Consider the following 17,469-nt stretch of genomic DNA (forward strand, 5'->3'; position numbering starts at 1 on the left):
CATTGACACACATCTCCTTAAAGTCAGGGGCACTTTCTACTTGGTATCCCCAGTACTTAGCTCTGTGCCTAGAAAACAGGCTAGACACTCAATGATTGTTTGTTGAATGACTCAATACATGAATATGTATATTATAGAACTGACAAGTCCTTTTGCTGTGGCTGGAATTTGGGGTGTACTGAAGGAATAGTAGAAATGAGACCTCCTAAAGTTTATCTCAATCATTTCTTTTCCCTCCTCAGGAAACTCCAATGGCTTTCCTTTGTAAGGGTTTCTCAACCTCAGCACTATTGACATTTTGGACCTGATAATTCTTTGTTGTGTGGGGCTGCCTGGTGTATGATAGGATGTTTATAAACATCCTTGGCCACTCACCACTAGATGCTAATAGCACGCCCCAGTTGTGACAACCAAAAATGTGTCTAGGTATTGCCAAATGTCCCCTGGGGGGGATAAAGTCATCCTCAATTGAGAATCACTGAGTGTGATCCTCAAAGTTATAAATGAATAGTTCTTTTATAAATTTCTTTATTTTTTGGTGAAGAAGATTGTCCCTGAGCTAACATCTGTGCCGATCTTCCTCTGTTTTGCGTGTCGGACGCCGCCACAGGATGGCTTGATGAGCAGTGCGTAGGTCCGCACCTGGGATGCGAACCTGTGAATCCCAGGCCACCGAAGTGGAGCGTGCGAACTTAACCACTATGCCACCAGGCTGGCCCCTGAATAGTTCTTTTGAATACTTTATAGAAATTAGTACAGGTCCATGAACAAGTGTAGCACTTAGAATAGATTTATTTAATTGACTTGCCTTTGTAAAATTTATTCAGTTACTCTGAGAGAGAGTAAAACACCGTCTTCAAATTCCTCTTCAAAATATTGTATGATACTTAAAATTTTTCTATATTACATATGAAATGTTCAAAATAGCATAAAACAAATGCACCAAGACAGTGTTATGTCGATTTATATTAATTTTGATAGTTTTTCTTAAAATTTTTACAGACGCAGTCAGCGAGAGAATGAGAAAAAGACCATTGCATCTGTATCTGCTGCTGGCATACACGTAACACTAACTGCGCCGTTGAACTACACACATCTGGGAATCACTGTCACGCTCCCTGATGGAACGCTGTTTGAAGCAAGGGCAGAAGTTGGAATTCTTACAAGAAATATTTTAATAAGAGGATCTGATAATGTGGAGTGGAATGACAAAATTCCAGTGTGTCCTGATGGATTTGACATAGGTAATTTTAGCAGCCATAGTGTGTCAACTTAAAATGTTTCCAGACATTGCAAAAATGTTCTCTGGGGGCAAAATCACCCCCAGTTGAGAACTGCTGGACTGGGTTTTGCTCTCCAAATGGCAGTGATTTACAACGCGAAAGGTTTATTTCTCGTTCATGCTACGTGTGTCCAATATAGGTCAACAGCAGGGTTCTGCTCACTGTAATTATTCCAGGGTCTAGGGTGCTGGAGGCTCCATCTCAACATGGGCCTCCATGATCTCCGAGACAGGAGACAAGATGGCTGGAGAGTCAAGCAACAGCAGTTAATTACTTTGGTCCTAAAGTGTCTCTTCTACTCAGGTGTCATTAGTCAGAACTGATTCCATGGCTATGCTTACCTAACCACAGTTCATATATATATAGTTAAGAAGACTATATAGTTAAGAATATATATGCATATAGTTAAGAAGCACAATGTATTTTACAAGTCTCTTTTAAATATTTTTATGTAATCTCTAATACCATTACAATCCTATACATGGTTGAATACTAACAAATACACCTTAGATATAGCCTTTTCTTCAGTGGGAAATATAAGACAAAGCTCATTGGATTCAATGTGAAATGGCCTATGTTCTGATTCCAGTTCACCTGAATCAGGTCTCACAATGTCCATGAAACCTAATTTCATCATGTTTAAAATAAGAATACGGGGCCGGCCCGGTGGCGCAAGCGGTTAAGTGCGCGCGCTCCGCTGCGGCGGCCCGGGCTTCGCTGGTTCGGATCCCGGGCGCGCACCGACGCACTGCTTGGTAAGCCATGCTGTGGCGGCGTCCCATATAAAGTGGAGGAAGATAGGCACAGATGTTAGCCCAGGGCCGTCTTCCTCAGCAAAAAAAGAGGAGGATTGGCGGATGTTAGCTCAGGGCTGATCTCCTCACAAAAAAAAAAAAAAAAAAAAAATAAGAATACTTCCTGTTCTGCCTACTTACTATCACTGTAAGAATTAAGTGACATGATGCATATTCTAGTGCTATACAAGTATAAGACTGCATTAATTCTGTCAAACCCAAATCTAGGGTAAAGCTTCAGAGACAGTAAGACAAAATACCTTTATCAGTACTGTAGGGGAGGAAGACAGTTCCTCTACCCTCTAGGTTCTTTTAGCTGGTCTAAAAATTAAATTGACATGAGACAGAATAACAGGAGAAAATCAAAGTTTAATAACATATATACATGGGAGAAACCCAGGAAAACTGAGTAACTCGCCAGCATGGCTGAACCCGCCACCTTAAATACCATCTTCAGCTAAAGACAAAAGAGGATGTTGGGAGTAGTGGTTTGGGATTTCAAAGGGGAGAGAGACAATTTACATGGAAATGGAAATGCAAATGTTTGATAAACAAGTGTTTGGTGGGCCATCTATAAACAATGTGACCTGAGAGAGAGAACTTTGGAAAAAGTGGGCTTGCTGGTGCCTTTCTGTCTGTCACACCTATTTTACATTATACTACAGTTATCTTATGGTATTAGCTCCTTCTGGAACAGGACTTCTATCTTAAATTCTTTTAGGCACTTAGAGGGAAGGTCAAAGTTTCTTTCAGAGTCTTTTGTTCTTAAAAATAATCAAGGCAAAGAGACACATTTGGAGTGGCCAATTCTGATCGCCCACAGTATTCATTCAGTCATTCAAATATTTATTTAGTATCTTTGAAAAATGTTGTAGTAAGTGCTTTTTAGGGAATGTGAAGATGAACATGACAAGGTACTTACCTTTCTTAACTATGTATAGGAGATGATATGAATGCAAATAATTATGTTCCAGGATGAGATTAAAATTGCATGTAAATAAAAAATATAATTAGATATGGGGGGAAATATTTATATAATTAGAGGATTTTGACATGGTTTTTCTTTGTGATGTCTTAAAAAATATTTTTAAAGGTGAATTTGCTACACAGACATGTCTCCAAGGAAAGTTTGGAGAAGAAATAGGAAGTGACCAGTTTGGAGGCTGCATTATGTTTCATGCTCCTATGCCTGGTGCTAACATGGTAACTGGAAGAATAGAATATGTAGAGGTAAGAGGCATTATTGTTAAATCACAGTGGTTTGCCAAAGGTTATCCATACAATGAACAAGCATTGAGCTCCTGCTGTTTGCCAGATGCTACTTATAATCTGGTAGAGGAGACAGATAAGTAAACAGACAATTTTAATACACCTAATTATTCACCCATTCAATCATGCCAAAATTGCGTTTCCCTATTTTTCTCACACCCCACATCAAATTTTTCAGCAGCTTATATCTCCTCTGCTCACAAAATGCTGTGTCCTGAATCCACTCTCTTTCCACCACCTCCACCCGACCTCTCACCCAAGCCACCATCACCTCTAACTTGGACTCTGTGATTTTCTCCTAGCTGACCTCCTGCTTCCACCCTTTCTCCAGTAGAATCTCCACAACACAGCCAAAGTAGAAATTTTAAAGTATAAATCAGATCTTGTTACATCCTGTTCTATGGCTTCATGTTACACCTAAAAGAAAAGGTCCAAGTCGTTCCCATAGGACTCACACAATCTGTGCCCCAGCTGGCCTCTGACTTCATCTCCTACGACTCTACCCCTGGCTCATGCCATGCTAGTCACATGGGCCTCCTTGGGTCCCTTGACCATGTCGAGCACACTCCTGTCTCAGGTCCTTTGCACTTGCTCTTCATTCTCCTTGGAGTGAGTGCTCCTCCGCTAAATACTCACATGGCTCACACTCTCATTTCAGTCAAGTCTCTTCGCAAATGTTCTGTCTTCAGAGAGGCCTTTCCTCACCATCTTTATTTGAACTAACTGCTCAAACCCCTGTTTTCCTTTATTTACTCATAACTCCTGATATTATATCTGTTGTTTCTCTTTTTTATGAGGAAGATCAGCCCTGAGCTAACATCTGCCAATCCTCCTCTTTGTGCTGAGGAAGACTGGCCCTGGGCTAACATCCATGCCCATCTTCCTCTACTTTATATGTGACACCGCCATAGCATGGCCTGACAAGAGGTGCGTCGGTGTGCGCCGGGATCTGAACCGGCGAACCCCGGGCCCCCGCAGCAGAGCGCACACGCTTAACCACTTGCGCCACCGGGCCGGCCCCCTTTATATCTATTTTTAGTCTCTCCCTCTAGAATAAAAACTCAGTTAGCTCAGAGATTTTGTCTTTGTGGTTTTCTGCTGATTCCTCTGTGGCTAAAACAGTGCTTGGCATATAGCAGATTCTCAACTGATTATTAATTGAACAAATATATACATAAATGAATAAATATGCAAAGTATCCCCAAGAGATTAGGAGCCTTTCTGTATCTTACTCATATTCAGGCTATATAATTAGAGTTCAGCATAGTTTTTATCAAATATTCAGTTAAAAGAAGGGAGAGAAGAAGGGAGAGAGAGGGGGAGGAAAGGATAGTGAAATGCATAAATCCATTAAACTGGGAACACCTAGACTGCAAACAAATCATCGAGGGTGACAGAGTCAACACTTGCATTTTGTGAAACTCCCCTCCTCCTAGGATGTGTTACACATATGTGACATCTGAGATACGGACTGAATGAGGTTGCCAGGGACATTCTGTATATTAAATATTAGTAACAGTTAATTTTTTAGTTTTAGATGAAGAATAAAAATATATATATGCCCTAAAATGTTATATCCAAACCTTATGGGATTGTATTATACACAGACACACACACACTCTCTTTCACACACACTGGCATCCTCTATATTAGATCATTAGATCATAGGCCTACTGAAAGAAAGTACAGCAGAGTGGTTAATAAGAGCACTGACTCTAGAATCAGACCAACTTAGGTTTAAATGGAGTTCTATGACCATGAACAAGATATTCAGCCTTTGTAAACTTCGATTTCTTCATCTGTAAAATGAAGTTAATGGTTAAGTGGCTACTTCATAACATTGTGGTAAAGGCTGTGATCATGCATATGAGACACCTAGCACAATACCTGGCACACGATAAACATTTAAGAGATGTTTCTTATGATTATATAAGAATCAAAGTGAAAGAGAAAAAGAAGTCTTTGAGAGGTTTTATTTTGCTAAACACAAAAGTTTAGTAATAGACCAAAGTGAAAAGCAGAAGAGTCTAAGACGGCTTTTGTTAATTAACTAATTCACTCATTTATTCATTCATTCGGTAACAAGTATGAGCTGTTATATATTGAATAAAACGAGATGGTTTGCCGGTGAAATAACATTTTCAAATGATAAACATGAATAATGTGGGAGATATGAATGTATTAATAATAATTAATATAAAATTGGAGATTATTTTGAAATAAGAAAATATGAGCCAGGCAAACACTGTGTCTATGTGTGTCACTGAATAACTGTGATTTCTGGTCTTGACAGATATTCCATGCTGGCCAGGCTTTCCGGTTGGGGCGATATCCAATACATTGGCATCTGCTTGGAGATTTACAATTTAAGTCTTATGTGAGAGGCTGTGCAATTCACCAAGCCTATAACAGAGCTGTTACCATCCATAACACACATCACCTTCTGGTTGAGAGGAATATTATATACGATATCAAGGGAGGAGCATTTTTTATAGAAGATGGTATTGAACATGGCAATATCCTGCAATATAACTTGGCAGTGTTTGTACAGCAAAGTACTAGTCTTCTGAATGATGATGTGACCCCAGCTGCATTTTGGGTAACCAACCCAAACAACACCATACGACACAATGCAGCTGCTGGTGGCACTCACTTTGGCTTTTGGTACCGAATGAACAACCACCCTGACGGGCCATCCTATGACCGAAACATTTGCCAAAAAAGAGTTCCTCTTGGAGAATTCTTTAACAACACTGTTCATTCTCAAGGTTGGTTTGGAATGTGGATATTTGAAGAATATTTCCCCATGCAAACAGGATCTTGTACTTCTACAGTGCCAGTGCCTGCGATATTTAATTCACTTACTACTTGGAATTGTCAAAAAGGAGCAGAATGGGTCAATGGAGGTGCCCTTCAGTTCCATAACTTTGTGATGGTGAATAATTATGAGGCTGGAATCGAGACCAAGAGGATCCTGGCTCCTTATGTTGGAGGATGGGGTGAAACCAGTGGAGCAGTGATTAAAAATGCCAAAATAGTGGGTCATCTTGATGAATTGGGAATGGGGTCTGCATTTTGCACAACAAGAGGCCTGGTTCTCCCATTTAGTGAAGGCTTGACTGTATCTTCCGTACACTTTATGAACTTTGACCGTCCCAACTGTGTAGCTGTGGGAGTGACATCCATCACTGGAGTTTGTAATGACAGATGTGGAGGTTGGAGTGCAAAATTTGTTGACGTCCAGTATTTTCACACACCGAACAAGGCTGGCTTTCGATGGGAACATGAAGTGGTACTGATTGATGTCGATGGTTCACTTACAGGTAACATTATGTTTTAATTTCTGAAAAATACATTGAAAATATGTTTGTGTTGACACAGAAGTTGCAATTGTCAAAGCAAACTCACATGAATCACAGGTCTTACCCAGTAGCAAACTTCACTAATGATTTAGAGATATAGGTCAACACTAGACACAGATGAGACTTTGCCGAACTGTCAGAAGCAGCCTACAAATATGTTCTTTTTCTCCTGCATTTGTGGTTTGATTTTGAATTAACAGCAAATTTTGAGTAATATTTATGGAAACATTGATCACAAAAGGAAGCTGTTTCGGTTTGAGAACTCCTCCATTTTATACTCAATTATACAGATAAGAAACTGTTTATATGACTACCCAAATTTTCCAGTCAGTCATGCCCCATAAATGTATAAATTCCAGGTTTATTTGCATAAGCAATGTAGGCAGACTGGATATATCCTGCTAAAATACTTTAAAGGGAAGTAGTAAGTTACATGCCTATTGTTAACCTTTTTCTTTCCAAAATCGTGCCATTTGCGACAACATGGATGGACCTTGAGGGTATTATGCTATGTGAAATAAGTCAGACAGAGAAAGACAAAAGCATTTGATTTCACTCATATGTGGAAGATAAACAAACGCATAGATAAGGAGAACGGATTAGTGCTTAACAGAGGGGAAGGCGGTGGGAGGAGGGTGTAAGGGGTAAAGGGGCACACGTGTATGGCGACGGATAAAAACTAGACTATTGGTGGTGAACACAATGTAGTCTATACAGAAACTGAAATATAATAATGCACACCTGAAGTTTACACAATATTATAAGCCAATGTGACCTCAATAAAATAATTTAAAAAAAGGAAAAATAAATAAATTCTAAATTTGGGATTAGTTCAAAGAATACCTTAACTCTAGTACAAAATTCAACAATACTTGGTAGGTTAAACTTTTTTTTACCATTTCAAATTCAGAGTATATCACATTTTCTGTAAATATTCATAGTGTCTAGAATTTAGTGTCTTTACAAATTTTTAATGATAAAAACTTGTCTAAATAAGATAGCAAGTGTGTGTGTATTTGTGAGAGAGATTCTGCATAATACTTTATAAGAGAGAGACAATTTACAATTAAACTTACAGATATTAACAATTTACTTTTGAAAGTCACTTTGAAAGATAGAAGAAGTGTTCGTCTCAATATTTAAACAAACTGAGTTCTCAACTATAGTTGTTAACTTCTGTCTCTTATTCTAATTGTGGCTCTAAGAGGGAGAACATTTGGATGGCTCTAATATGCAAAATTGTGTAGCCTTTATAAGTTTACTTAATTCAGCTTAGATTTTTAATGTGAGGTGGCAGTCCATCAGTTATGAGTACAGACTCTGTGGTCAGACTGCCTGGATTTGAATCCTTCCGTGTATCCTTGACCACGTTACTTACCCATTCCCATCCTCTACTTTGGCTCTCATGGGTGCTGCAGATCCCATGTTTCAGCTACATGCACGATAAGCTCCCTGACCAAAGAGTCCACTGCAAAGTCTCTGTGTGAGGTCCCCTTGCCCCATGCCAAAAAAAATTACCAAGACTTTTAGATTTTATTAGTGGTACTGGGGGTCACAGTACCTGTATGTTGTAGAGTTTGGTGTTTTTGTTTTCTAACATGAAATAGAAAACATGCTGTTTGTGTTCGTGTCCTAGGTCACAAAGGACACACCGTCATTCCACACAGCTCACTGCTGGACCCTTCTCACTGCACTCAAGAAGCCGAGTGGAGCCTTGGGTTCCCCGGGTCTGTCTGTGACGCCTCGGTCAGCTTCCACCGTTTAGCATTCAACAAGCCTTCTCCAATGTCTCTGCTTGAAAAGGATGTGGTTCTCTCAGACTCTTTTGGTAAGTGGAATATAATAGTTTATACCACTAATTTAAATATGTTTTCCTCAGTTTTCATCATCATCTTCATGAGTTGTCACTCGCGGTTTAGAACATTGGAAAAAGCATAATATTTATATCAGTCAGAAGATAGGCAGAGGGTCGGCCCCGTGGCTTAGCGGTTGGGTGCACGCACTCCACTGCTGGCAGCCTGGGTTCGGATCCCGGGTGCGCACCAACGCACCGCTTCTCCGGCCATGCTGGGGCCGCGTCCCACATGCAGCAACTGGAAGGATGTGCAACTATGACATACAACTATCTACTGGGGCTTTGGGGAAAAAAAAGGAGGAGGATTGGCAATAGATGTTAGCTCAGAGCCAGTCTTCCTCAGCAAAAAGGGGAGGATTAGCATGGATGTTAGCTCAGGGCTGATCTTCCTCACAAAAAAAAAAGAAGATAGGCAGGAAACAAATAACACTCCCAAAAGGGGCATGTGAGGAGTACTGAATAAAGGCATGGACCAGCATGATATTCTGCCGATTAAGGAACCTCCAGCCAATATTATAATAGAAAGCAAAAAAGTTGACATAGCCCTTGGAGCAAGACAGTAAAAACATACCATTATTCCTGCCACTGAAGGCAAATGCTTTTGATTATCTTCGCTGATTGAAATGGGATGGGGGGAGCATTTGCTAGATCACTAGCTGCACACTAGGTGCCAGAGACTGTTGATTTACTGATTTGTTCAGTAAAGATACTGTACCCGGAACACCAGATGTGCTTGACATCATTACCTTTCGAGATTGCATTAATTTATTGTCATTATTCATGATCCATCTGGCATTTGCACCAGCCAGACAAGTGAGTTAAATGGGGATGTGGTAGGAATCTTGATCCTTGCATCTCTCAGATCCTTCATTGTGGCACTAATTTCTGCATTTTCCCCCTCAAGGATTTGAAATTGTTTTTAGTTTATTATCTTGGTAAGGAGGTGGGGAGGCATGGTTCATAGAGTGTTCGCTCAGTCCTTCCTACCAGATTTTCTGTCACTCCATTAGTTAGGGAACCAATGTGGAAATTCTTCCGGTTAGTAAGTATATCTATTCCCATCGTACCTGGCCTAGACCACCCTGACTGGCTCAGAGGTGTATATCTATCTGTGATTCCATCCATCCATCCATCATCTATCTAGGAGTTATTAGTTAAAATATCGATCTACCATTAATCCATTCTCTGTTCTGATGGACTGCAGATTTTGGAAAATAGGAAAAAAATTGATGAATCAAAGATTTGCTAAACAGATCATTATCAAATATGGTTTTCTACATTTTCTGTATAAATATAAATGATGTAGCTTCTTTTTTTTTTTTTAAAGATTTTATTTATTTATTTTTCCCCCAAAGCCCCAGTAGATAGTTGTCTGTCATAGCTGCACATTCTTCTAGTTGCTGTATGTGGGACGCGGCCTCAGCATGGCCGGAGGAGCGGTGCGTCGGTGCGGGCGCACCCAACCACTAAGCCACGGGGCCGGCCCCGTAAATGATGTAGCTTCTTGATGACACTATGTAAAACTGTAATCATTAAGGTCTAATTTAAGCATATAATAAGGAACCAAAAGTATAGAAGAGATTTTATTGACAGAATCTAAGGATGCTTATTTCTCCTGGTATAATGTCAACATTAACCATTTTTCTTCAGTATATTGCAAATACTTTCAGAACGTTACTTAAAAATGCTATCAGCATTTCCAAATTTCCACGTTTAATGATATTTCAAGGTAGAAACTTGCAATTTGAAACTAAAATCATATGTCTCAATATAAATGAATTTTGAAAATTTGTAGCATGATTATACCATTCACACTCTAGCTGCTAAAATTACCTGTGTCAAATCCGTCAGGACATCCTGGAATTTTGTTATTCCACTCCATGTTATTAGATCCTCTTATTAAAATATTTCTCGTAAGAATTTCAACTTCTGCCCTACAAACAGAGTTCTATATCTATTCTGGAACTGGAGAAGTAACCATAAGATGAGCCAGTGGCCCCAGTGGACTCGCTGTGAGACTGAGCAAAGATGCAGTCTATCACCTGGCCTCCATAAGCTCCCACTCTGGCTGGTAGACCATGCTAACATGGTGGCATTTAGGGCATTTGAGGATTAGTATCAGTTCAGAGCCAGGATCTAACAACTCTCAGAAGGTCTGGATAGTTTCCTCTCCCTAGTATACAGTAGCCTGATAAATGGCCACAGATTCCTCCCACTCAGTGGAGGGGCTCCCAGTCTGTGAATTGGCTGAGACCTAGGAAATAGGTAAGAAGCAGTGAATTTCCACTTGGATAACTTGAGTTAGATTTCTGTCCCCCAAGACATATATAATTTTTCTTCCTACATCTGCCAAGCATCACCTTAGTGTGCTCCCTACCTATATCATTTTTAGGAACTCCAAGATCAGTCAGCTATCACCAGAGATTCCTGCAGATCAGAACACTCAAGTTATTCCTCTGGCCAATAGTTATTGTGTTACTTAAAGCTACCTTTATATCTGATGGCTAAGTGCCACTTCCTGCCTCTTTTGGATCCCATTATTCCTACTGAGATTGGGGAATCCATTTGCATTGCAGCATCCTCCACCAGCATCTTGAGCATCCAGAGAACAGCCACCATGCAGCTCTTTAAAGGGCTGGTAGGAGAAAGGTGCTGTTACCACCACTAGGCCTGAAGAGGTGAGGGGAAGGAGCCGTTACATGAACCCAGAGACAGAGAGAGCTGTGTGAAGCGGGCTCTCTGACAGACACCATGCCCTTTGGTTGAGAGATGCAGGGGCCCACCGGGAACCCCCTACCTCCCCACAGGGACAGTTAGGGGCATAAGTACCTCCTCTTCACCTTCCTCCTTCTTTCTCTTCACCTTCTTCTACTTCCCACTGTCCAAACCCAAGGACAGTGGTGGACAGTGGATCTGCAGGGGAAACAGTAAGTGTGCAGCACTACTTCTGCCGTTTATGATAATGACATAAGTCACTAGGTTTAATTTTAAAACATTCTTACTAGGGTTTTTTCCTCCTATGAATTGAAAGGGTCATATACCTACTGTCTGAATCATAGTTATACCCTCCATCTCAGTGGCTTAATGACATGAACCCAGAAGCCATTCCTTTTCTCCTGATAACTAGACGTCCACAATGGAGTGACATTAAACTTTTAGACACTGTAGTTCAATAAACAATATTTTAAGCAAAGTACCTATGAATGTTTTCTTCCAATTAAAAACTCACAGGCTGAAACAAAAGGAACCAAAACATCAAAAGCAAATGGAGTTATTTTATCTGGTGAGATATTACTTTAGTGTTTCCATTACTGTGTCATGAAATAGTTACTTGCGATAAAACTTTTAATCATTTCCCTGAATACTTTATGGCATAGCTGTGAGTAGACTGAACATAGGCATTTTATAAAACATAGTTTAAGATTGTTTTACAGAGAACTCAGAGATATGTAACCTTCCTAAGTAAATTATTTTAAATATACAACATAACAAACTATATATACCTTTAATTACTAATTTTTAAGCAGTAATATTTAAACATTTCAAGTTTCTAGTTTGCTTTTTTGGTGGTGTTGGTGGTGGTGATTTTAGGGAGGAGTTTTGTTTGTGTTTTTGCTTTTTGGTTTAAGTCTAGTATTTCTGAATTTATGAGATTGTAGCTTTCTTGTGAAGTCTCTTTTCCCTTTGGCCTACTCCCTTCAAGAATTAAGATTTTTGTTTAATTACTAAGCTGTGAACACCTTGAGGGCAAGATCTAGAAACTTGTCTTTCTGTCACCCACAAAACTCAACACAGGACGCTGCAAATAGCACGGACTCAGTAAGTACTGAATTACAATGAAATTGGTTGCAGTACTCAGACTAAATTGCAGAGTAGAGAAAACATCATGCCAGGCACTTTGCTTTTTAATGTGACATAAAAAATAAATCAACTTTCAATAGGCAAATTTGACTACTTTTATTTTATCTCCATTAAAGTCAAATAAAGTGATTTACTACTAAAAATTGAAAACAGAAAAAGAGATCATTTGTTTTGATTTATGTGTACACTAAATGAATCAAAGTTCATCAAGTATACTAGATCAGTGGGAAATAAGGTTTGGTATAACTTTACATGTATCTTTATATATCTTTATCAAAGCATCTCACACATGATGATGTTTCTTTATGTAAATATGTGTATAAAGTTAGACTCAGACCAGATAGAAAATTAATTTGAGATACGTACTCTTAATGATACTATTTTTTAAAAAGATCAACTTCAAAGAATTTATGTTTCAGTCCAAGATGCTTAAAATCAACATACTGAAAATGACTGCGGCTGAAAAAAAATTAAGAAAAACACAAATAACTACGAAAATGAAAGTTACTTATGAAACTGAATTATCAAGAAATGTCAGGTTGAAGTGTAATTCCGTGCATCAGCAAACTTCAGTGGGATTTGTGTCTGGCAAATATAGGAGGAAATTCTAGAGATTTGGGGTGATTTGATTCGCTCTTACGTAAGTCAGCTATTGCTTCACCACAGACTATCCCCAAACTCAACAGCTTAAAGCTACAGTCATTTTTATTTTCACTCACGTGTCTGAGGGCTGGGTTGGTTGGTTGGCTGGGCTCAGCCGGGAGGCTGTGTGTTTCAAAGTGAAGATCCAGTGGGCTTTCCTTCTCAAGGGTTGAATTCAGGTTGCTCCGCGCGTGCTCGTCCCAGGGCTCCGACTGAAGGGAGAGCAGCTACCTGGGGAGCCTCTTCTCATTACCAGGGCAGAGGCTCAAGATGGCAAGTCTCACCCAGCAAGCACTTTTCAAGTCTTTGTGAGTGTCACTTCTGCTAATATCCCACGAGCCAAAGAGGTCACCCAACATCAACAGGGCAGGGGAGTCTACTCTGCCCTCAAGGAGGGAAGAGGAGTGGATATTTGCTGAATAATCCACATTATCATAGTTGTTTTCATACATTGCAAGTCTTTGGGAACTATAAATTTTTAGCGTCTCTGCTCATGGCCCTTTTAAAACTGATACTAATTCATAAGCCTAATAATTAATGAATTTGTTCTCCTTTGGTATTGGAATTTATTATCCCCAAAAGGAAAAGCATGACAGTCTATTTTATAATCTTGCTTCTAGCTTCTTCCTCCTTAATTTGTAAGGGAAGAGGTTGCAAATTTAACATAAAGTTCAATCAGAGATGAAGAGAGAGAAGGGAGAGGAAAAAAATAGAATATGGCAAAAATCACAGATCTTTTCTTTATATTCTAAGAGATCTTTTCAAATCTTCTGCTGAAGTTATCAGGCACTTTCTTATCATCAAAGCTTTACTAAATTATATAGTTTTTCCCATAACAGGTATTTCAGGTTCCAAGTTTGTCACTCACAAAATTTAGGGTATCGTGGCCAGTATTAGCAGTAGGACTAGTTGTAACCTAGTTTCTTCAGAGCTCTAAATCAAAACTTTCCATTAGTGCTTGTTACGTGGATTATAACTCAACAAATATAGGAGAATCTAATAAAAAATCAGAATTTATGTTTGCATACACTGCAAATCAAGGAGTCTGAAGAATTAAGTTCTTAAAAGAATAGAAATGGAACTATATTTTAGATCAATGATATTTAAAGAATTGTATGAACATATTTAAGCACTCTTGTCGTAGTAGTCGTAATCGTCATCATGTTTCAATTTTATCTTTCCCTAAGGAATAAGGGCTCCATCTCAATTCAAAATTCCAAGTGAGAAAGCATTTTTTGTCTCATTTAAGTGTAATATTAACCAGTGAGGCCTTCAGTTCAACAAAGACATTTAGAACATAAGTAATGAAATGCTATACTAACCTATTTAGAGACTTCTGTAGACTAGACTAATGTTTTACGTTGCACTTGTTCATAACAGGAGGAATTATCTAGAGGTAGAAATTAGTATTATTTGTTTTTTTTATGTTCTCCTATAGGCACAAGCATTGTTCCCTTTCAGAAGAAGCGATTGACTCATATGTCTGGGTGGATGGCTCTGATTCCAAATGCAAAGCACATTAACTGGTATTTTAAAGGTGTAGATCACATAACCAACATATCATATACATCGACATTCTATGGATTTAAGGTAAACAAAAAGCTATAAAATCTATCTTCTACTAAATATGATTGCATATTACCCAAATGAGGGCTACACTCTCGTCCTTACACCAGTTGTTAGGCCCAGAATGCCCTTGCCTCACATATTGACCTGTTAAAGTCCTGCACACCTTTCATGACCCACCGCTAAATCTAAGAAGCAAACCAAAAAAAGGAACCTTGATTAAGAATCAGAAGTAAGCAATCTTTCTGCCGTATTCCCATAGTACTAAGCTTGTGCCCTGTTATTATTACCATGATAATAACAGATTTATTGTGTGCGTGTGATGTTTCAGGTACCAGTTAAGGGCTTTAGTATTTGTATTATGAAATATATCAAACACAGAAAATAATAGTCCGAGTCCTGTATGCCCACCACCTAGCTCTATCTGAATCTAACATTCTGTGAATATTTACTTTTGATTTTTTTAAAAGTGAATGTTTTAGATGAAGTGGAAGTCCCCTGTATAGCTGGCTTACCCTGATCTCATTCTCCATCCTCCACCTCTAATGGTACCAGTATCCTGAATTGGGTGTTTTCATCCCCTTTCACGTTCTTCTACTTATGCTACATATTTGCAGCTAAAAAACAGTACCTCACATTGTTTTAAATGTTTTCAAACATTAGAGAAATAAAATATTCTCTAAATACATACATATATATGTGTGTATGTGTATACATAGAGAGAGAGAGAGATTTTCATTGCCTTAGTGATAGAGTTAGCATTATTGCCATAGACATCTAAAATGTTAATAAACAAAATATAAATGCAAGATGAAAAACAAACTAAAACTAAAACTTAAGTCTTAAAATAATATAGGGATTATATGTCATCAAAATTAATGTATAGTCTGCAGGGTATTAACATATAAAACAAGTCACATATTTTTGCAAACTTTTATAGGAAGAAGACTATGTAATCATATCTCATAACTTCACTCAAAATCCTGATATGTTTAATATTATTGATATGAGGAATGGCTCCTCAAATCCATTGGATTGGAATACTAGCAAGAATGGAGACTGGCACCTTGAAGCAAACACTAGTACTCTGTATTACTTGGGTATGTATTCATTAGGCAGAAGTGAGTATTTTATCTAATGCTTTTTCTAAAGCAGGAGAAAAATTCCGTAATGGGCAAATGTGTTGTACAGTACCCTGTATATAGCAGGAGTCAAGAAATGTTTGTTAAATGAAAGGACTGGAGACTAAATTTATGCTGGAAAAGGTCTTGAGTTGAATTAAGAACTTACATTTTACGTTTGGAGATAATACCAACACTCAACGCGTCGCCCCAACATTTCACAAAATTAGAGGAAATGAGTACAATGGAAGCTGTCATACATTTTGTTTCCATTTTTATTATTTAATTATTTTTAGAAAATAAAAATATTTAAGAATAAATTTTAATTGAGTTCTAAAGTATTCATTTTTGTCAAGATATTTTGATTACGTGCTTCTCAATAAGATGTGCATTTTGTCGGAATTTCTCCATACTTACTCCATATGTTTGAATTATGTCAAGTTACTATCTAAAGGATATTTTCAGATTGCCATGATTTTGTTTACATTCAAAAACTTTGATCATCATGTTAATTTAAACTGCTTTTAATTCATTTTCAGTGTCAGGAAGAAATGACCTTCGTCAGAGCCAGCCCATTTCTGGGACCCTGGATCCTGATGTGAAAGATGTTGTTATTAATTTCCAAGCTTACTGCTGCATGCTCCAGGACTGCTTTCCTGTACATCCCTCATCAAGAAAACCAATTCCCAGGAAGCGACCAGCCACATATAAGTATATAGGCCTTTTGTTTGTTCATGCCCTCAGTAGCTCTTGATATAATCCTTTTCATACGTCACTCCTGGGTGAGAAGGTAATGCACAGTGCACTCCTCCCACACGGGACCCTGTAGGTCACAAAGCACTTCCACACTCCTTGTTTTACTTGAACCTTATAACCCTGATGAGAAAATGGAAAAATCTCACGAAAATTATGTGTGAAAATTACTGGTAATCTCAGACTTGCAGAATGTTAGATCTGGATTATTAGACCAACTCCCTTATTATACAGAAGAGAAAGCTGAAGCCCAGTGACCTTAAGTGAGTTACCTGGTATCACAGAACTTCTTGATGACACACCCAGAACCTGTCACCTCATTAATACAGTGCTTTCTTAGCAGATGGTGTCTCTTTCTCTAGAATAACTGTCTTGGTCAAATCTCATAATAAAACTTATTTAATTTCATTTCAAATATTTGATCTCCTAAATATATGTTAATTCTTCCAGTTAAAAATAATTTTTCTATCGTTGAAGCTTATATAGCCCTTTACCTTTATTTCTTCTGTGAAACATCACTTTCTACCTTGTATTATTGTAATTACCATACATGATGTTGCTAATATATTATGGTACTAGTCTTTAAGACCCTTAAAGGCATAATCCTGATTTGATATAAATTTTTGTCCCTTTGGACAAATAATAATCATAAAAATAATAATGGTGATGATAAGAGCTAACATTTAGTGGGCACTTAAGAGCCCACTACTATACATCAAGTACAAATCAATGTTATTTATTAAGTGAATTACAATTCAAAATATACAGATATTGCAGTGGCTGTTATACATAAAAATAGTAATTGAATTTGTTTATATATTCATTCAACCATTAAAAAATGTTTACTGAGCCCTTGCTATACACCAGGCACTGCACTGTGCTGAGCACTAGGGAGTTGATTGTGAACAACACAGATGTGGTCCCTGATAACACTCACATTCTATCCAAAAAGACAGATGCCAA

General features: G+C 38.3%; 1 protein-coding gene across 1 annotated transcript in view; it reads left to right on the forward strand.

Moving 5' to 3' along the window:
• PKHD1L1 (PKHD1 like 1) overlaps positions 1-17,469 on the forward strand; it is a 166,194-nt gene that overhangs the window by 82,473 nt on the left and 66,252 nt on the right. Inside the window, 7 exon segments of the mRNA XM_058564477.1 lie at positions 1,003-1,244; positions 3,171-3,307; positions 5,640-6,669; positions 8,345-8,536; positions 14,505-14,656; positions 15,573-15,732; positions 16,293-16,464. Coding sequence (XP_058420460.1) covers positions 1,003-1,244; positions 3,171-3,307; positions 5,640-6,669; positions 8,345-8,536; positions 14,505-14,656; positions 15,573-15,732; positions 16,293-16,464 — 2,085 coding nt within the window.

Source organism: Diceros bicornis, chromosome 21, assembly GCF_020826845.1.
Source record: "Diceros bicornis minor isolate mBicDic1 chromosome 21, mDicBic1.mat.cur, whole genome shotgun sequence".
NCBI classification, from domain to species: Eukaryota; Metazoa; Chordata; class Mammalia; order Perissodactyla; family Rhinocerotidae; genus Diceros; species Diceros bicornis.